Here is a 20,264-nt window from a genome sequence, read left to right as displayed (position 1 = left end):
TCCCTCGGATGTCCCTGGGCAATACTAGATGCTACAAAGATGTGCTTTCCAGAATTATTTTGTTCATTGTTGTCTGTTCCTCTTCTCTTCCTCCCTCTGCACTTCCCTGCTGTGGACCAGCCTGAAGGTATCAGAAAGGAAGAGACCCAGAGCTCCCTCATTTGTACCAAAAGTAAGAGCATCCCTCCAATTTCCTCTTGTTAAATTCAGCAAGAGATCGCTGTATGAGAGACGTCCAGATGAAGACTGTTTTAACCAAGGCCCTTCTCTGCCCTGCAAGGGACTGGACTTGAACACCTCTCAAGGTTCCTTCCAGTCCTACGATCCTATGAATAATCCTTGGTTCTTTGAAACTGAGGGAGCTGAAGCAATGTTTTTCACTTGCGGTTGGTTGTTGCTGTCCACATATCACTCCTGTTGGATCATTGAACCAGCGTGGTGTGTTTCGCATCCAGGCCCCCAGGCAGTAGCACAGCCCTTGCCAGGTAATGGCTAGTGGGATGGTGCAGAACCACCCTCTCATGATTAGATTAACACCACCCAACTGCATGCCATAGAATGTATCTGCGTGGAAATGAGGAGGGCGTCTGTAGCATCTGGAGACTGACCTAGCTAGTTTAGTTTCGCTACATTAAATAGCAATAGTACTGGAGCCCTGGCAGCCTTGGCTGGCCACTCAAGTACCTATGCAGGGTCTTTTACAGCCTGCGCTGCTGCCACTTTGCTACTATTGTTACTTTAGTTACCTGGTACAAAGTTACTTTGGGATGTCTGTGGCATTCACATCTCTCGACGCAGCGCAGACCTACCTAGACACCCTGTTTGTTATATTGAAAGAAGCCACGGTCATGTGGCTGTGGCATTGGACTGGCAGTCCGGATTCTCTGCTTTAACGCTAAGTCACCATATAAAATGTATTACCTCACTTTCCCATGCTTCCCCCATCTGGATTGAAAATAATAATGCTTGGATGATGTGATGCTTAAATTGTGTGATAATTGTTGGAAAATAGGTACTATAGAAGGGATAGTTAGTACTTGGGGGAAAAAAACAACTAAAATGATTTATTGTTGTTATATTTTATCAACAGGCAGTGCTGTTTCTGAAAGCATCTCTCCAAAGCTCCCAAAAAACCTGGTGCAGGGATCTGCCAGAGCTTTTTTTTCTGTTCTTGGTAGGTTTAATGTTCATACTAACAATAAAGGGCTTGATATTCCCCTGGCTTCTATCTTACCTTGTCACTGATTCCAGTGCTATGGGAGTGTAGAGTGATTGTACAATCCTGTCACTCGGAGCTGTTAGTGTTTCACACCCATTTTGCACAGCTGTAAATAACTAAGAACTTGTCCAAATTTTTCCAACAAAATGGTTTTTCTGTTGGAAGGATCCGAGTCAACTACACCAAACCATTCTGTTGGGATGTATCAGATTTTTGCTGAAAAAAATTCAAAAAAATGTCAGTTCAGCAAAAATCAGTCTTGTTAAAATGAGAACAATGCTTTGATGAGTTTGAAAAAATGTCATTTTATTTTTCTGAAACAAAACTTGAGAGTTGTGGGAAATGTTGAAATTTTAATATTTTTTCATTTTAATTTGGAATGAAAAGAAAATTGGTAATTCAGAATTTCCCATTGAAAAGGATATCTAGGACCTGAGCAACTCTCACAACAATACAAAGTACAAGGCAGTGGAAATACTGACTCATGAGAACTGTTGATCTGGAATGAATTAGCATAATTTTGAACTGGGGCTCCATCTTTTTCTAGCTCAATGTGAGTTGTAGTATGGCTGGCCCCTGTGACCAAACTGAAGCAGTGAAATATCCCTAGCCGTGACATATTCCTAGGCCAATTGCTGCACTCAGATGTGCCCATGCAACTCACTGGAAGTCAATCACTTTAAAATTGCAGCATAGACAGAATGTGGATCCTAGAATGGAACCTGTTTGTTAAAGGATAACGGCTATTTCTGAGCACGTAACATAGTACCGATGCTCAGACATTGTTTTCTATTGATTTCCATTTCCTTAGATCTTTCTTATTTGTCTCATTTGTCTGCAGTCTCATTTGTCTGAAACTTCTCTGTCTTCCTCTGCAAATGCATAATTTGGGGGAATAAAACTGTATCATGTAACATGTTAAATACTAGCTAAGAGTTCCACTCACTCCCTCTGTCTTCTGTTGCTCAGGGGATCTCCTGGGCATGGCCATGAGGAACCTGGAGAATCTCCTCCAGATGCCCTATGGCTGCGGGGAGCAGAACATGGCCCTGTTTGCCCCCAACATCTACATCCTGGACTATCTGAATAAGACGGGACAGCTGAGCAAGGAGACCGAACTCAAAGGCATTGGCTACTTAGTCAGCGGTGAGAAATACTAAGATTCCTTCATCTAATCCTGTGGCTGTGTGTGCTAAAATGCCATTCTAGTCCCAGTGTACATGCAATAGTTACTAGGGCTGGAAGAGATCTCTGGAGTCATTGAGTCCAGCCCCCTGCCCAAAGCTGGACCAACCCCAACTAAAACAATAGATTCAGATAGCCTCAGAGATGTGTGTGATGGTACATTGCAGGGCACAAACAATTAGCCAGTGACATCAGTCACCCAAACTGCCTTTATTATTCAATCCAAAACTCTTCAGCTTCAATGTATCAAAGCAATAAAAGGTCCACTGAGCGTATGTCTTCTGTGTTTTGGCTCCAGGGTACCAGAGGCAGCTGTCCTTCAAACACCAGGATGGGTCCTTCAGTTCCTTTGGGAACAGTGATGAGGAAGGAAGCATCTGGTAAGAACTGGAAAGCTGTGTAGGGTCCTAGAATAGGGAAAGAAGCTGTTTGTGGGCTGGAACAGGAATACTTTTACAGACGGATACTGCGGTCAGGGAGGGAAGTGCCAGCAGGAAGACTGACTGGCTCAGGGCTGTTTGGAGCCTTTCACCTCTATGGCACTGCTTACAGTCTCCTGAGGCTGGGGTGAAACAGATGGCCTGGGACTAGGGAATGGGCGATAGAGCCTTTCACCTCTACATCATCGTTCCACTCCCACCCTCTCCCCCCAGTTCAGGGGGGCTGTGTTGCTTGAGGGAATCGGGCAATGGCAAAGGTTGCTTTTCACCTCCAGATTTCGGTGCAGTCCGGGTGGGGTATGCAGGTGAGGGGAATGGCTAGCTCAGTACACCATTTCAGTGTGAAGCGTACCTCTTCTGGGTATGAACAGAGACCATCACTCGGTAGGGTAGGGTTTGTCAATCCCGTCTGCATGGCTGCCTGTCAATCCTGCACCTTTTGCAGCTGAGTGACTGGGGACCTCCTGCCTTTCTATATCTGGGGCTATATTAGCCTCTGACTGCCCAGCAGGGAACATACCAGTGTTCCTGTCCTTGTTCTAGGAATGGCTTTGTTAAGGGAGAGTTCTGGGGGTGGTGGAAAATGGGCCTTGAAACATGGGGCCTCTGTTCAATGTTCCCTCAGTCCCAGGTGATTGTCCTTTGTGCAGATGTCTCCATGTAGCATTGCTCACCAGAGGATGGTTATGGGGAAAATCATGGAGCGGAGGTTTATATGAGACCAGATTGGGCTCTGGATTCTCCTCCAGCATCCCCCATATGGAAAGTGGCAGCAGAAAAGAGAGATTCTCTGTCTCCTGATCCTCACTCCTGCTGTCTGCTTCCCTTGCAGGCTCACTGCTTTCGTATACAAGTCTTTTGTAGAAGCCAAACGCTACATCTATATTGATGATAATGTCCTATCTCAAGCCCTGAACTGGCTGGCGAGTACGCAGAATGCAGATGGCTGCTTCCTAAATGCAGGGAAGCATTTCAATAATGCCTTGCATGTGAGTGATCTCAGCTTTCTCCCAAGCTTCCAGTCCTACCACTGGGCTATAACTGTCCAACCACTGCCCCATGGCATTCTAATCCCCAAATGTTCAGACATGTCATTGGGATAAGTTACCTCCAGCACCATTCCCCAGACAGACTCTAAATCCTACTAGTACTGACAGACGATGCAATAGAAATGGATGGGTTCATGAGCCACAGAGTCTTAGTTTTAGTCCTCCATGCTGCATACATGCATTTATAACTAAGGCGTATGGGGACATCTTCTGCTTTATTATCCAAGTGTAAGCTCTCAGTAAACTTACTAAAATCCTTCTGCCTTTATATTGGGTCACCTGAAGGGAGAATTTGACCCTATGTCTTTGTATGAACATTCAATGCTTGTCCTAATCTTGCTGGTAGCTGAGTATTTCACTTGTCTACATTTTGCTTTATAATGATCTCTTTGTATTCTGCTCAGGGTGAAACAGAAGATGGACTTTCACTCACAGCCTATGTTACTGCAGCATTGCTCAAGGCCGGACACCTCAGCTCAGTAAGAATAAAGTGCTAACTTGCATTATTAGACTGGCCAGGCATACGTCACAAAGAGCATGGAAGTGCAAATCTGTGCCTCCTTTCTACTCTTCACTGATGCCTTAAACACTTGCTTTTGCACACTAAGCTTGTATCTGGCTATATCAAGGGGTCTGTATTGTATCCAATGATATATTGGAATGATTATGTGTCAATGGCTTTGCAAATGCACTGGGCACTTCATGCACGATATCAGCTAGTCATGTCTTGCATCCCCAGTCTAACGGCGGTTAGGGATCCACTTATCATTAGCCAGTCTTAGCTGTCAACAATATCCCAGTTGTGTTAGAAAGCAGAGTTCCTTAAAGGCAGACTCCAGCTCAGATTTGGTCAGTGAACAGAAGAATGGCAATACTGGGTCCAATTAATGGTCAGTATCCTGCCCTCTAACAATGTCCAGTGCCAGATGCTACAGAGGGAATGAACAGAACAGGGCAACTTTCAAGCAGTTCTTCCCATGTCATCCAGTTACTGCTTCTGTCAGTCAGGGGTTTCGGGACACTTGGAGCACAAAGTTTGATTCCTAACCATCTTGACTAATACTCACATATGGACCTATTCTCCATGAACTTATGTAATTCTTTGTTGGACATAGATATGCTTTTGACTTTCACAACATCCCCTAGCAAGGAGTTCCATAGGTTGATTGTGTGTTGTGTGAAGAAATACTTCCTTTTGTTTGTTTGAAACCGGATGCCTATTAATTTCCTTTTGTGATCCCTCATTCTTGTGTTATGTGACAGGGTAAATAACACTTTCCTATTCACTTTCTTTACACCATTGATGATTTTATGGACAACTATCATAGGTCCCCTTAGCTGTCTCTTTTCCAAGCTGAACAGTCTTTTCAATGTTTCCTCATATGGAAGCAGTTCGATACCTCTAATCATTTTTATTGCTCTTCTCTGTATTTTTTCCATTTCTGAAATATATATTTTGAGATGGGGCACCCAAAACAGCACATAGTATGTGAGATGTGGACATACCATGACTTTATATAGTGACATTATGATATTTTGATCTCATCGACTCTTTCCTAATGGAAGCTAACATTCTGTCAGTTTTTTCAACTGTCGCTGCACATTGAGTAGAAGTTTTAAGAGAATTCCCCATAATGACTCCAGGATTTTTCTTGAATGGTAACAGCTATTTTAGGCCCAATCATTTTATATGTATTGTTGAGATCGTATTTTCCAATATGCATCATTTTGCATTTATAAACCCTGAATTTCCTCTGCCATTTTGTTGCTCACACATCCAGTTTTGGAAGACCACTTTGTTGTTTTTCACTATCTGTTCTGGATTTAACTATCCTCAGTAATTCTATATCATGATTAAAGGTCTAGAAAACATGACCTATGAGGGAAGACCGAAAGAAACTGGGTTTGTTTAGTTTAGAAAAGAGAAGACTAAGAGGGGACATGATAGTGGTTTTCAAGTATCTAAAAGGGCGTTATAAGGAGGAGGGAGAAAAATTGTTCTCCTTGGGTTCTGAAGATAGGAAAAGAAGCAACGTGCTTAAATTGTAGTAAGGGAGATTTAGGATGCACATCAGGAAAAACTTCCTGCCTGTCAGGGTGGTTAAACACTGAAATAAATTGCTGGGGGTGGGGAGGGTTGTGGAATCTCCATCACTGGAGATATTTAAGAGCTGGTCAGCAGACACCTGTCAGGGATGATCCAGACAGTGCTTGGTCCTGCCATGAGGGCAGGGACTGGACTCGATATCTCAAGGTCCCTTCCAGTTCTAGTGTTCGAGGATTCTCTCTGCAAATTTTGCCCCTCACTTTTATCCCCCTTTCCATATAATGGATGGATATGTTGAATAGCACTGGTCCCAGTACAAGATCCCTGGGGGACACTGCTATTTAGTTCTCTGCATTCTGAAAATGATGCATTCACCTGACTTTTAACCAGTCATTGATCCATGAATGGAGCTTCCTATTGCTCTTTGAAGTGTTGTAAGACTAAATACCTTAAAGATTGAGAGGCACCCAGATAGTATGGTGGAGACAAGATCAGAGTCCAAGATAGACAGCAATAAAACATTCTCCAGGATTGAGCTGTGTCTTTAGTTACACCTGTGCAATCCCATTATCACCTTCTTAATATTCATTTGATGTATCTGTGATTGTGCAGTTGGAGGATAGTTAACAAGTCCTTGTTGTTGTATGAGCCAAAACCGAGTCCAGCTCATTCTCCCAGAGTTGGAATAATTCCACATATCTGACAGAAGTGAAAAATGATTTGTCATTAAAGTCATCAAGTAAATAACAGTAATAATAATAAATAATATCTAGCTCACATCTAGCACCTTTCGTCAGTTGATCCCCAACCATTTGACAAAGGAGGGCAGTATCATTATCTTTGTGCAGATGTAGAAGTGGAGGCCCAGAAAAGCAAAGTGACTAAATCACCAAGCTGGCAAGAAGCAGAGCTAGGAATGAAACTCTGGTCCACACAGGTCTAGTCCAGCAGATATGTTGAGTAAGAAGATGCCATTTCCTCATGGTTACTTTTCAGAAAAGACCTCCTCTTAAAGAGATCTTCTTGCACACTGCTACCTGTGAGAGGGACCATGCCATGCACAGCATGAGAGTCTAGTGATGAATGACTAACGAGAGGTTGACATCTTTAAGAAGTTGTTGCACTAAGCTGTATTCCAAACAATTCTCACACACATCTGTATTGATAGCACCCAGTGGTCCACAAAGGCCTGTCCTGCTTGGATGCTGCATCTGTCAAGAATGTGGATAACACTTATGACCAAGCGCTTCTGGCTTATACGTATGGCTTAGCGGGTAACAAGGAGAAATGGAGATTCTTTCTAGATAAGCTAGACAAATCAGCTAAAAAAGTTGGTGAGTGTCATTTGAGTTTCCCATTAAGAGTGGTTTGGGCAAATAGTCTGTAGTATGAAAAACATCAGCCTTGTCTGGCCTCTGTTATTTCTTATTCCACTGCAGCCTTGATTGGGCTTCTCTTCAAAGTAGAATATGAATTCTGTGAATATCTCTTTACCTTGTGGCCTATGCAGAAGGGGAAATTAAGATGGGATGTTCTTGCAGCTTTCCTTTCCTTTCCTTTCCTTTCCTTTCCTTTCCTTTCCTTTCCTTTCCTTTCCTTTCCTTTCCTTTCCTTTCCTTTCCACTCCATTTCTCTGGAAATCTTGAGTCTCTTGCAGCACAAAAGTGTAGCTACTGGGAAATGAAGTTGCCCTCCACAACTTCCCAGACCTCCTAGCCCTGTGTGAAAGAGGGATGGGAGCAAGGTACCAGCATTGGGTCCCCACAGGGCAGCATTGCACAATAACCACTAGGTTCTTGATCAGGCTTCTCACAATACCCTTTCTCTTCTCAGGTGGCTCCATATACTGGGAGCGGAAAGACAAGCCTCTGGCAGAAATATCCCCCTCCTTCAACTCCCGCGCTGCCTCTGCTGAGATTGAGATGACCTGCTATGTGCTGCTGGCGCTGCTCCAGGGACCCACCCTGACACAGAAGGAGCTATCGTATGCAGCTCAGATCGTGCAGTGGGTCGCTAAGCAGCAGAATCCATACGGAGGCTTCTCCTCCACACAGGTGACTATTGCTTCTGTTCAAAGGAATAGACCCTGAAACCAGTCAAAACCCTCAAGCTGAGTCCCCTGCCCCTCTACTGCTGGGAGGGAGCTTCCAGAGAGGACTCTGAGATTCTGAAGCTTCCTTCTCCTTTAGGTGCAAAATAGCCCAAATCAGGCGCCAAAGCCATGTATCTGACAGGAGGTTTGGAGCAGGTGTAGGGCAGGATCCAGGAAGTGAGGGAGTGGGATGCTATCATGCAGCCTGGGGACTAAGCGGTTAACTACACCCAGGGCCAGACGGAGGCATGGGCGAGCCGGGCAGCTGCCCAGGGCGCCAACCAATGAGGGGCGCCTGATGACAGCTGTAAGGGGTGCGCAGCGTCCCTTACAGCTGCCATCAGGCACCATGTGCCTGGCTCCCACAGCGCCGGCCTGCCCACATACCCTGGTATTGGCTAATGGTTGTGTCCTGGTTTGTATTTTAGAGATGAGCTTTCCCAAGTGATCTCTGCCCTGACTTTCTTATCATTAGTCGGGTGGTGGCAGCGGAGTTTTTTATTCCCAAAATCTAGGTGGTTAATATTTTGGGGGAAGTTTTATACCAAAGCCTGGCAGATAAGGTTTGCGGTACTTTTGCTGCCCCCACTTCTGCATTTATTGTACCCGAGTGGGGAAGGAGCCCCCTTTCTAGGAGCTGATTCACCAGCTGCCTAAATTCATGTTCCTTTGTTGTTCGTGCTGCTGGGTGGCTTGTGCTGCTGTAACTACTTGCCAGGGCACGGCGAGTTCTGCTACAGGCGTCCTGGTAACCTATTCACATGGAAGGAGGTGGTGATTTGCCTGAGTTCTCACAGCAAGTTCTCAAGCAACTATTTGTGGCAATCAGGAGTAGGGTGCAGGTGTCCTAATTCAGTTCAAGCCACAGACTCGCCTTCACTCCCCCTCTCAGAACGGGAGGTGCTGGGCTCTCTGTGGTGTAGGAGCGGTTCCCATCTCAAACACTGTATCTCAGCAAAGTAGCTTCTAATGAGGGGCCTGGTATTTTTCAGGACACTGTTGTTGCTCTACAAGCTCTGGCCCGCTACGCGTATCTCACTTTCTCAAAAGACGGTCGGAACACGGTCACGATCAGCTCCCCGGAACTTCCGAAGACGGTTTTCCAGGTGGACAACAAGAACCGCTTCCTGCTGCAGCAGGTGTCCCTGCCCAGCCTCCCTGGCACATACAGCGTGGAAGTGAAGGGCAGTGGCTGTGTCTTTCTGCAGGTAAACAAGACTCCCACCCCTGAACTTCTAGCCCTTTCAGTTCTTAACTCTCCCCTTGCTTCCTTTCAGCAGTGCTGCAGCATCACAGCAGGGGCTGCCCAGGCTACTTTGCTACATGACAGTTTATTTCTCCTCTAGACAACCCTGAGGTACAACATCCACCTTCCCCAAAAGGCCTCTGGGTTCTCTCTCTCCGTGCAGACAGTGAATGGTTCCTGTACAGGCAGCTTCCTGCCCAAGTTTGACCTTGTCGTCTTTGCCAGGTAAACTCATGCCACCGCCCTGGCTCTCTGGAGGCCACAAAGGGCAAAGTCTCAGGGGAGGGACTGAAAGAGGAGACCAGTTAACAGCCCATGGCGTGGCTGCAGGAAGGCATGCAGCGCCTTCTGGGGAATGACACTGACTCCTACCGCTAACTGCTCTACCTGCTGGTGGAACTGCAGGGGCAGGAAGGGCCCCACAGCGCAGTGAGATTTCTGCACGTGTCATTGTATTTTCTCCCCAGTCACGATCCAGACTGACCCAGTCTCTCCTGTTTCAGTTATGCCGGGAAGCGCACTGCCTCCAACATGGCCCTGATCGACGTCAAGATGCTCTCGGGCTTCGTCCCTGTCAGGTCGTCCTTGCAGGAGGTACGGGAATAGGGTGCTGTCAGTAATCCGCCCAAAGGGCAGCCAGGGTCAGAGGCCATTACGCCAGGGGCTGGAAAAGGAGAGGGGCTGAGTAGCGAACTGGTGTCCTAAGCCATGTGGAGAATTCTGCTAAACTATTTGTGCCCAGGGTCTAGCCACTGACGCCCTGTGCTCAAGTAGGGTAGTTAACCCTGGAGAGGGTAAGTGTGCTTGGCCTTGGGCACTGTGCCTCCTCATCCACATGGGGTATGTGGTCCCCAGGACTTGCCATGGGATGATGCCAATGTACGCAGTGCAGTTTAGCAAGCCTGGAAGAACCTATATCTCCCTACCCACCTCTGTTGTATATAGACTCACCCCCCAGGTTATAATTCAGAGATCACAGGATAAGGTACCACTGAGATGATCCAGTCTGACCATCTGCATAACACAGGCCAGAGAACATCACCTGGCAGTCCTGTAGCAAAGCCATAACTTGCAGCTGAGCTAAAGCCCATGTCTTAGAAAATCACTAAATCTCAAGTTAAAAACTCCACATGATGGAGGATGCAGTACATGTCTTGGGAAAGGGGTTCAATGGTTCATATCCCTTGCTGTTCAAAATGTGCACACTGTTGGTAGCCTGGATTTAGTTAGTTTCAACTCCCAGCCACGCACACTATGGAAATGTTTCTCAACCGTTTTGATACCAGGGAGTGGCTTGGTGCCTTTCTAAACTGTGTGAGGGAGAGCTCAGGGATATTACTTACCCTGGTCCTGGATAACACTGTGTTATGCTCATAAGGCTACATCTAGAGTGCAGGCTTCTTTCAGAAGAAGCTTTTCCAGAAGAGATCTTCCGAAAAAACTTCTTCCAAAAGAGAGCGTCCACCCCGCGAAAGCGCATTGAAAAAGCCATCTGCTTTTTCGAAAGATAGTGTCCACACTGGATGGAGGCTATCTCCCATGTAAGCTGTTATTGCTATGGGTGGAATGGCCACCAGAGCACCTGTGCTTTTTCCTCTTTTCTCTTCTTCTGGAAGAACTCCTCTTCCCCATTCACACTTACCTTTTTCTGAAAGAGCTCTTTTGGAAACAGGCTTCTTCCTTATAGAAAGAGGTTTACCAGTGTCAGAAAAACCCCCTCTGTTCTTTCGAATGTCTTTTGAAAGGATGTGATTGCAGTGTGCATATAAAAACTTTGTAGTGTAGACATGCTATATCATGGCTCCTTCCCCACTCTGGCACTGCCCAGAAGTGGAGGCCAGCAAAAGTACCCCAAAACCTTCTCTATCAGGCTTTGGTAAAAAAATTCCCCCCAAAATCTAGATTTTGGGAATAAAATCTCCGTTGCCACCACCCAAGTATTGATACGAAAATCACTTGGGAAATCTCACCCCTAAAGTACAAACCAGGACACGAACCATTAACCAATACCAGGTTAATAGAAGGGAAAGAGAAAGAACTTTTATTATCACCACAATATTCCTGTTGCAAGCATAATGACTAGATGGAAAAGTAACAAAATAATATACTCATGGAGAAACTCCACCATGGGCCTAGAACTTAGTTACAAAGGGAAGCCAAAACATTTTTTAAAAGTGCACAGACATCAGATCCCATTTCCCAAACTATAAAACAATGAAACCTAACGGATTTATCTAAACTTTACCTGACTTACAGAAAGTGTAGAATTGTTTCTTGGAGAGAGAGCCATGTCTGTCTCCCTCAGTAGCTGGAGCGGCACCGCCCAGAGACAAAGGAGGGAAAAAACAAAAATTCCTTTGTCCCAGTTTGAAATTCCTACCTACATTCCAATTGACCACTCTACCTGCCTTAGGTGTAGTTAATCCCTTGGGGTATGTCTACACTACCCTCCTAGTTCGAACTAGCGGGGTAATGTAGGCATACCGCACTTGCAAATGAAGCCCAGGATTTGAATTTCCCGGGCTTCATTTGCATAAGCGGGGAGCCGCCATTTTTAAAACCCCGCTGGTTCGAACCCTGTGCAGCGCGGCTACACGGGGCTCGAACTCAGTAGTTTGGACTAGGCTTCCTATTCCAAACTACCGGTACACCTCGTGGAATGAACTACCTAGTTTGAGCCCCGTGTAACCGTGCTGCACGGGGTTCGAACCAGCGGGGTTTTAAAAATGGCGGCTCCCCACTTATGCAAATGAAGCCTGGGAAATTCAAATCCCGGGCTTCATTTGCAAGTGCGGTATGCCTACATTACCCTCCTAGTTTGAACTAGGAGGGTAGTGTAGACATACCCTTAGTCCCCAGGCTGCTGGCCATCTCTTATGATCATGACATACCCTAAGAACCACACAGGATCTTTATATGTGGATAAGGTAATGCGCTGTGTTTATTGAGAATACAATGGGAAAGCAGTTAGCCTATGCTTAGATAGACAGAGAGATGGGCACACACACCCCTGCCAGTGATGGTATGGTTACCAGTCTGTTGCTTGCATTAGCCTGGCTAATCTATGGAAATATACCTGTCTCATAGAACTGGAGGGACCTTAAAAGGTCATTGCATCCAGTCCCCTGCCCTCATGGCAGGATCAAGTACCATCTCTGACAGATTTGCCCCAAATCCCTCAATTGCCCCCTCAAAGATTGAGCTCACAACCCTGAGTTTAGCAGGCCAATGCTCAAACCACTGAGCTATCCCCCCCTCCATACTGAGACCTAGGCTATCCCTCCCCTCCATACAGAGACCAAGTGATGGGCTCAGATCCTGAGATCAAACTCTCAAATCTGAGCTGGCAGTGGGTGTCCAACCTCAGGCCCTTCTCCCCCGAATGCCTTTCAACAGCAGCTATGATTGGCGTATACCACAGAAATATTGGTGAACGTCAAACCATGCAACTTAACGTCCAGAGAAGTGAAAGGAGAGGGTGGGATGTGGTGAAAAGCAGTTCTTTTCGGAGCCTGTTCAATCCTGGTCTGCTTTTCTCTGGGCATGAGTGGGCATTCAGATCACATTTATTATACTGGGGTTGGGTTTATCCTTTGGGTCTGGAGCTGTATGAAACCCAGAACTTGATTTTTGGCAATATTGTGTGGAATTTTTATATCCTTCACACTTTCTACCTGAGTTTAGTTGAAAGAAAGTTCTTATTTTTTTAGCCCTGAATCATTTTTGTCTATTCATTTTGCTTAAACAAGTACCTAGTGTTAGAGACATTGCACTTTTCATTAAAAATGGGAACATGGAAAATTTTAGCTTAATATGGGTCTAATTTTGAGTACATAATAAAATGCAAAAAAGGTTGAAGTTTGAAAAGTTCTGTGTTTCATTATGGTGATTTTTTCATACCCTTAGGATGTCTGCAATACATATATATTTTTTTAAAATTACCAATTGTGCCCACTAGATGTCACTGTGGCACTACAGACATGCTAGGATCCGTGCAGGTCCTTAGCTACAAATGATTGTAGATTTGGAGATGTCTCTTGTGTTGAAAGTTGATATTATTTGCCTTGTTTAAAGCTTCAGGAGACTCGCACAGTAATGCAGGTGGACACCAAGAACAACCATGTCTTCTTCTACTTACGGAACGTAAGTCTGGGGAAGAATGTGGCTTTTTTCTTTTTTTTTCTTTATAGTTTCTGTAAAATCTTAAGCTACATTCCTACAGAAATAAAACCACACATTATCAGCAAGCCTGTTTATTGTTTTCTACATGGATATTTCACGTGTTTGTTACCATTGCATATAACTAGTAGGATGGGCTATTCAAATTACCTAGCCACACTACATAAATCCAGTTAGAATAATGGCAGTTATGTTGCATATTTTTTGCTCTGAGATCTACAAATGCAGGAACACAACTGCAAACTTGTGCCATGGAAAGGGAGCTCTGGATTTATCACTAACCTTTATGGAAGAGCTGCTCATTTTCACAGCATTTTCCACAGAGATAAGCCTCTGTCCCTGCCCCCAAGAGCAGACAGTTTAAAACACAGCATTTTACACAGGGATTTGAAAAATAAGAAAGGGAGCATTTGACAGAAACTAAAAGCTGTTTATGGTGGAGAGAAGAGACAAAGGGACTTAGAAATCTCTGCTCGGAATGATGAGATAAAGTGGATATTAAATGAATCCAAGTCTGATGCCTGTTTCCATCCCATTTCCAGGTGACTGAGAAAGAGATCCGTTTCTCTTTCTCAGTTGAGCAAAGCTTTCCTGTTACTGATATCAAACCTGCTTCAGTGCACATCTATGACTACTACGAAACAGGTAGGAGGCCTGCCTGAGCCTGAGAAGAGACCTAGGCCAAGTCCATACTATGGGGGAAGGTCGCCTTAAAATTCACAATTCTGGGTATGAAAAAATGTATGTTACAATGAGCTTCAGCACTGTCCTCACAGTGGGAGGTTGGTGGGAGGAAAAACTCCCATTGACTTCTTGTACTCCTTGTGAGGAGTAGCAGTGTTCAAATGGGTGTCCTCAGCATTCGGTTTGGCGGGTCTTTACTAGACCTACTAAATCAAACACTGAAAGATCAACCACCCACAGCAAGATGTGTCCCTCAAGAACTAAGCTTTAGCACAATGCAAGCCTCTGATTAACTGCAAAATCTGACCCATCTCCTCAAGTGCTCAGATGCAGCCTTCTCTCCTTTTCAGCATTTGCCCCCTTTCCCATTTTCAGCACCAGTGTGTGGAAAGTGAGTGTGACACCCACCTGCCCCCAGGGAAAGGAAGCTGAGGTTACTCAATTAGAACCAGACTGCAAAGAATGGGGAAGTCACTCCCCAAAGCTGGTGGCTGTTCCAATCCTTAGATGTACCAAGCCAGCTGCTATAATGCCTCATCGGTTACCAGACACCAACAAGACAGTTCTCTTAAAGCCTCCAACCAGACTCACAAGTCAAATATGATGCAGATTACTGAAAATCTTATTCATCCCATAAGAAAGTTCTTTCTATCCCAAAGGATCAGACCCATTGACTCCCAGGTTGACAAATATTTCAGAGCTTACCCCAAGTCCATACATGCTTACAGCCAATTCCTATTAACTAAAGTACATTTTATGAAAAAAGAGCTTTGGTTGGGAGAGACCAGTATGCAGGCAGACGTCAGGACCGTTCTGAGATCAGATTCATTGTAGAAATGATGAGCCTTGTGGATGCAGATTTCTTACAGAATTAGTTCATTGGTCACAGTCCAAAGTCCATGTTCAGGCTGAGCCAGATGAGACTGGAGATCTGTCTGGTGGCTTAAAGCTTCCCCTGATAAAGCATCAAGCAGATCTGAGATAAAAAGAGTCCTTAGGTCTGGGGTGGGCAAGATATGTTTCATGGGCTGGATCTGGCCCACCAAGCCTCTGGATCTGGCCCGGGGACACCCTGGCAGGACCCTCAGGCGTGCAGCTGCCACTGTGTTAAGCACAGGGCTGCTCCACGTGGTTCTGTGCTCTGAAGGGGGGAGGAAGCTTCGTGTGATCTCCCCATCCCAAGCTCAGTCCTCCGCTCCTATTGGTCAGAAACAACCGGCCAATAGGAGCTGAGAGATTGGCCTGTGGGGTGGTGGCAGTGCAAGCCTCTCCCTGCTCCCCAGGCTGAGAGCCACATGGAGAGAGGAGCCTGCAGTTTTAAACTGTCTGGGGCTGCAGGAGGCAGGGAGTCCACCCTGCCTTAGGGGTGCTGCAGGGCTGCTGGCTGGAAGACATTTAGATGAGCGCCTCCCAGCCACAGCCTGCCTCTGGCATCACAGCCCCTCCCATATCCCAATTCCCTCCCCCAGGTCACCATCCAAACCTTCTCCCCCAGGTCACAACTCACTCCCAGACCCTGTTCTCCCTCCTGCACCCGAATTCCCTGCCCAGATCACAACCCCCTCCTTCAACCAAACTCCCTCTCAGGCCTCACACTATCTCACCCCAGGCCCTTACCCTGTGTGCCTTTCTGCACGTAACCTCCACCCTAGATCCTGCACCTCCTTCACAGAAAAGTGCAGCCCTTGGCCACTTTCCAAAATCTTGGAGTGGTGCCCCGCCAAAAATTATTGCCCACCCCTGCCTTAGGTGACCAGTAGGCAATCTTGGAGTCTTATTTCTTAGGCATCACTGGTAATTAACTACACAGATTAACATAAAACAACTGCCCGTGTTTCATCCTTTCCACGTGATTGGCTACAGGCTTCAAAGAGAGATGAATATGGTTTAGACAGGAACCGTTTGGTCCCATTGTTAACCTCTAACGGTATACATGTAAACACACAAAAACACAACCATTATCTGCCAATATGTCCCTAGGGGTTGAATTTGGCTGATTTAACCTGTAGAATGATTAACACTTTCTGGCCAGGGGTCACAGTGAAGCTTCAATTTTTACTGGTTTTCCCAGCATTCCCTGGCTCCTCCAATTCTTATGGGTTATTAGACAGCACGCTGGGCCTAGGAGGGGACACTGGGAGTTCTCTCTCCCCCTGCTTCTTCTTTCATTTGAACACAAGAAAGGAAGAACAACGGCACCCCCAGGACTATTGTTACAGTCACTAGAGAAGCGGCTCCCAAACTTTTTGGCATCATGCCCCCTTTTTGATTTTTGAAAAACCCTCATTGCCCCCTCCTAAAAAAATAGCAGCAAAACTTGATTGGGGACGGGGGGCTGGGTTGCCTCGTGCCCCCCCCCTGGAATTTCTTCACACCTCCCCGGGGGCATGCCCCCCAGTTTGGGAACCCATGCACTAGAGGGACGTTTGCCCTTGATCTCATTCAGTGTGTGACTTTTCCATCACAACAGAGATTTGACGGGATGGTAAAAATAAATCAGCATTTCTGTCTCATCTGGTCTGGCCTGGACCCACCCACAGTATCAGGGCCACCAGCTGAGTACTCATGGCTATGACAGAAAGACAAAGTGGGGGAGGCAATAGCTGTTATTCAACCAACTTCTGTGGTCTCCGTCATCATGCAGTGCCAAGGGCTACAGAGTTACTATTACACATTGAAGTCCCATGTTGGTTGCCCAGGGTTGGGATAACCACTGGGAACCACCTCTGTCCAGAGCAGGCGAGATGTCCAGAGGACGGGAGGGAAGATCCTACTCCCTGTAACTGAGCACTCTGCCATCTCACCGACATAACCAGCCTCAGAAATGGCTTCTGTGCTCACTGACACTTCTCCCTTTGGCACATTGTCGGTGGGCTCAGTAGAATGCAGCAGGTGCTGACCACGTGTTCCACATCCCCCATGGAAACAAGGCCCTAGACAGCTGGGGAGGCCACAAGAAGATCCATTAGATGCTGGTGGGTCTGGAATACGTATTGAGGACAGAGGTGCCTGAGCTGCAGATGGAGCAAATTGTCACTGGAATAGAACGTTTTCTTCCTTTACTTTCCCAGATGAGTACGCTCTTGCTGAGTACAACACACCCTGTGCCCAGGCTGCCGGTGACAACTTGCTAGGAGTCAGGAGAAGGTAACTGAGAGTAAGACATGCCTGAGGGGTGTGAATGGGGAAAGGAGAGTATCATAGAGATGGTTGCCCGGGGGAGGAAAAGGAAAAATAGAGCTAGCGGTGCTATAAATCCACACGCATTACTGGGGATCAGGAAATGGTGATCTCTGCCAACCTTTGCAAGGATCCACCTGGGGATTTTACCTTCACACCCTGAAAATCATTACCAGAAGTTGCTGATAAAGCTTAACAAAACTGGTACATGTGTGATTTGTCCCAGAGACCCTACTCCACCCAGGGGGGCAGGTCCACACTGTACACGGGTGTTACCTGTAGAAGACTAGATTTCGGGAAATCACATTTCTGGGAGAAGATTCCTCCAAAATAATACTTTGTAGGGTGAAAAATGATTTCTGCATGAAAAAGTCTGTAGATTTTAATCAGTCTCTTTTCCCTTCCCTGTGTCACTAGGAGAAGTGACAGCTGTGAAAGCGTGATGATGGATTCCTCCTGCTCTCAGTGACTGAGCTGGGCGAAGGCCATTTAATAAATGCCACACTTACAATCACAGGGTGTGTGGGCTGGTTAATTGCAATGAAGTGAAGCCGACGCCCTTTCTCCAGTGTTCCTGGCTGAGGGAGAGTTCTGGTCACACAGAAAATCGTCCTCCCACAGTCACCACAGCCCACGGGCTGGCAGCTGCTTCTCTGCTGGTTTCCCTTCAGCTCAGGGTGTCAATTTGTTAGGTGCTCAGGAGACTCACACTGACAGCACCTGTGGGGCTCCTCCCCCTTTTAGGCAGCCGGGGGGGGGTTACCAGGAGAGGAGTCACTCTGGGGAGGTGAGTTTTCAGCCTTCCAGCCACATTCCTTCTGCCCAGGGGAAGAGCAAGGGCCCCTCTTCCCTCCAGGTTTAAACCCCTTTCTCTGCAGCTTCCTCTCAGTAGGCAACTGGATTTGCTCAAAGACCTCTCCCAGAATGGCCATTTCTGTCACAGATTTCACAGCTTTGTCCCAGAGACATTGCTCCCCACCCCCTTACACACGCCCAGGAAATGTTCCTGAGCAGTGAGAACAAGGGATTGTTCAAAATCTTCAACCACTTTGTCCCTTAATCCATTGTCTTATCAGGCCTCATCCTATCAACCTAGTCATTACTGACAGCAGCCCCCCTTTTCGATTTGTTACAATGTTCCTTCACTGCCCTGGGGGGTCCCACAGGTCTAGTCAGACTGCTCACCTCAGAGACTCCCAGAGGCCCAGAATTTGGCTGTTTTCCCCAAGGACATTTAATGGGGTAGAGTCATTGCCACAGCACCTCCTGCTGGTTAGTCCAGAAATTAGCACTGATCATTGAATCTGCTGCTTTCTGGCCTGTGTCTCACCCATTGTCGCTCCATGTCATGCCCATCAATAATTCCGTGGTCATGGACAAGCGTTTATCTGCATTTTCTGGGATGCCTCATCCTGGACCTTGTCAACATGTGGGTGCTTATGGAGCAGGATCCTACCTCTGTCATCAGGCAACCTGTGACTCCTCACTTCCAGAGACGGAGGAACTCCACAACCTTCTGAACTGGCAGCCCATCTTGCTCCTCAGCACAGACTACAACCTGTAGCGAAGGCCATCTCACTGGCTAGGGTTCACACTAGCAGATTTAATAAGAACAAATACCAAGTACTCCACTTAGGAAGGAACAATCAGTCTCACACATACAGAATGGGAAGCAACTAGGGAAGGAGCACTGCAGAAAGGGATCTAGGGGTCATAGTGGACCACAAGCTGAATATGAGTCAACAGTGTGAAACTGTTGCAAAAAAAGAAAAAATGATTCTGGGATGCCTTATTAGGAGTGTTGTGAGCAAGACATGAGAAGTCACTCTTCCTCTCTACTCTGCACTGATAAGGCCTCAGTTGGGCTATGTCTACACTGGTGGGTTCTTGCGCGAGAACATCTTGTACAAGGGTTCTTGTGCAAGTACTCTTGTGCAAGAACACGTCCACAAGACCATGTGCTTTTGTGCAAGAACATCCATGGCAGTGTGGACGCTCTCTTGCACAAGAAACCCCTGCTGCACATCCACACTGCCTTCTTGCGCAAGAGCTCTTGTGCAAGAGGGCTTACACTTGTTAGAAAAGAGTATAGCTCTTGCGCGAGAAGCCCTCTCTTCCCACACTTTACTGTAAATCTTAAACAAGAGCAGGTAGGCCGTGTGGATGCTCTGCAGGTTCTGCGCAAGAACCTCCATTCTTGTGGAAGAAGCCACCAATGTAGACATAGCCTTGGAGTATTGTGTTCAGTTCTGGGTACCACATTTCAAGAAAGATGTAGAGAAATTGGAGAAGGCCCGGAGAAGAGCAACAAAAATGATTAAAGGTCTAGAAAACATGACCTATGAGGGAAGACTGAAAGACTTGGGCTTGCTTAGTTTAGAAAAGAGAAGACTGAGAGGGGACATAATAGCGGTTTTCAAGTATCTAAAAGGGTGTTATAAGGAGGAGAGAGAAAAATTGTTTTCCTTGGCTTCTGAGAATAGGACAAAAAGCAATGGGCTTAAACTGCAGCAAGAGAGGTTTAGGTTGGACATTAGGAAATGCTTCCTTAAAATCAGGGTGGTTAAACACTGGAATAAATTGCTTAATGCGGTTGTGGAATCTTCATTACTGAAGATATTTACGAGGAGGTTAGACAGACACCTGTCAGGGATGATCCAGACAGTGCTTGGTCCTGCTATGAGGGCAAAGGGACTGGACATGATGATCCCTCAAGGTCCCTTCCAGTTCTAGTGTTCTATGATTCTATGATGTGGTCTGCCCAAACCATATTTACACTGGCCTGGGTCACTCCATCTTTAATAATCTCTACCTTGGTCTGGGACCTCTTGGGGATCAGATCTCTCATTTGCCCATCTGTTCCTGGACCAGGAAAAGAGACTTGGGGGTATGTCTACACTAGCCCGCTAGTTCGAACTAGCGGGGGTAATGTAGTCATCCGCA

General features: G+C 46.3%; 1 protein-coding gene across 1 annotated transcript in view; it reads left to right on the top strand.

The window, feature by feature from the left end:
* LOC102459099 (ovostatin-like) overlaps nt 1-17,835 on the top strand; it is a 68,499-nt gene extending 50,664 nt beyond the window's left edge. Inside the window, exons 22-36 of the mRNA XM_089771778.1 lie at nt 121-172; nt 1,091-1,174; nt 2,189-2,365; nt 2,703-2,784; nt 3,677-3,833; nt 4,298-4,372; nt 7,109-7,274; nt 7,774-7,994; nt 9,025-9,240; nt 9,379-9,503; nt 9,782-9,872; nt 13,353-13,421; nt 14,000-14,102; nt 17,213-17,288; nt 17,739-17,835. Of these exons, the coding sequence (XP_089627904.1) occupies nt 121-172; nt 1,091-1,174; nt 2,189-2,365; nt 2,703-2,784; nt 3,677-3,833; nt 4,298-4,372; nt 7,109-7,274; nt 7,774-7,994; nt 9,025-9,240; nt 9,379-9,503; nt 9,782-9,872; nt 13,353-13,421; nt 14,000-14,102; nt 17,213-17,288; nt 17,739-17,790 (1,746 nt within the window). The 3' untranslated portion in view covers nt 17,791-17,835. The remainder of the gene's footprint in view (nt 1-120; nt 173-1,090; nt 1,175-2,188; nt 2,366-2,702; nt 2,785-3,676; nt 3,834-4,297; nt 4,373-7,108; nt 7,275-7,773; nt 7,995-9,024; nt 9,241-9,378; nt 9,504-9,781; nt 9,873-13,352; nt 13,422-13,999; nt 14,103-17,212; nt 17,289-17,738) is intronic.
* Nucleotides 17,836-20,264: the final 2,429 nt, after the last annotated feature.

This window comes from Pelodiscus sinensis, chromosome 1 (genome assembly GCF_052426305.1).
Source record: "Pelodiscus sinensis isolate ZL-2025 chromosome 1, ASM5242630v1, whole genome shotgun sequence".
Classification (NCBI taxonomy): Eukaryota; Metazoa; Chordata; order Testudines; family Trionychidae; genus Pelodiscus; species Pelodiscus sinensis.
This window is presented reverse-complemented; position numbering and strand designations above follow the sequence as displayed.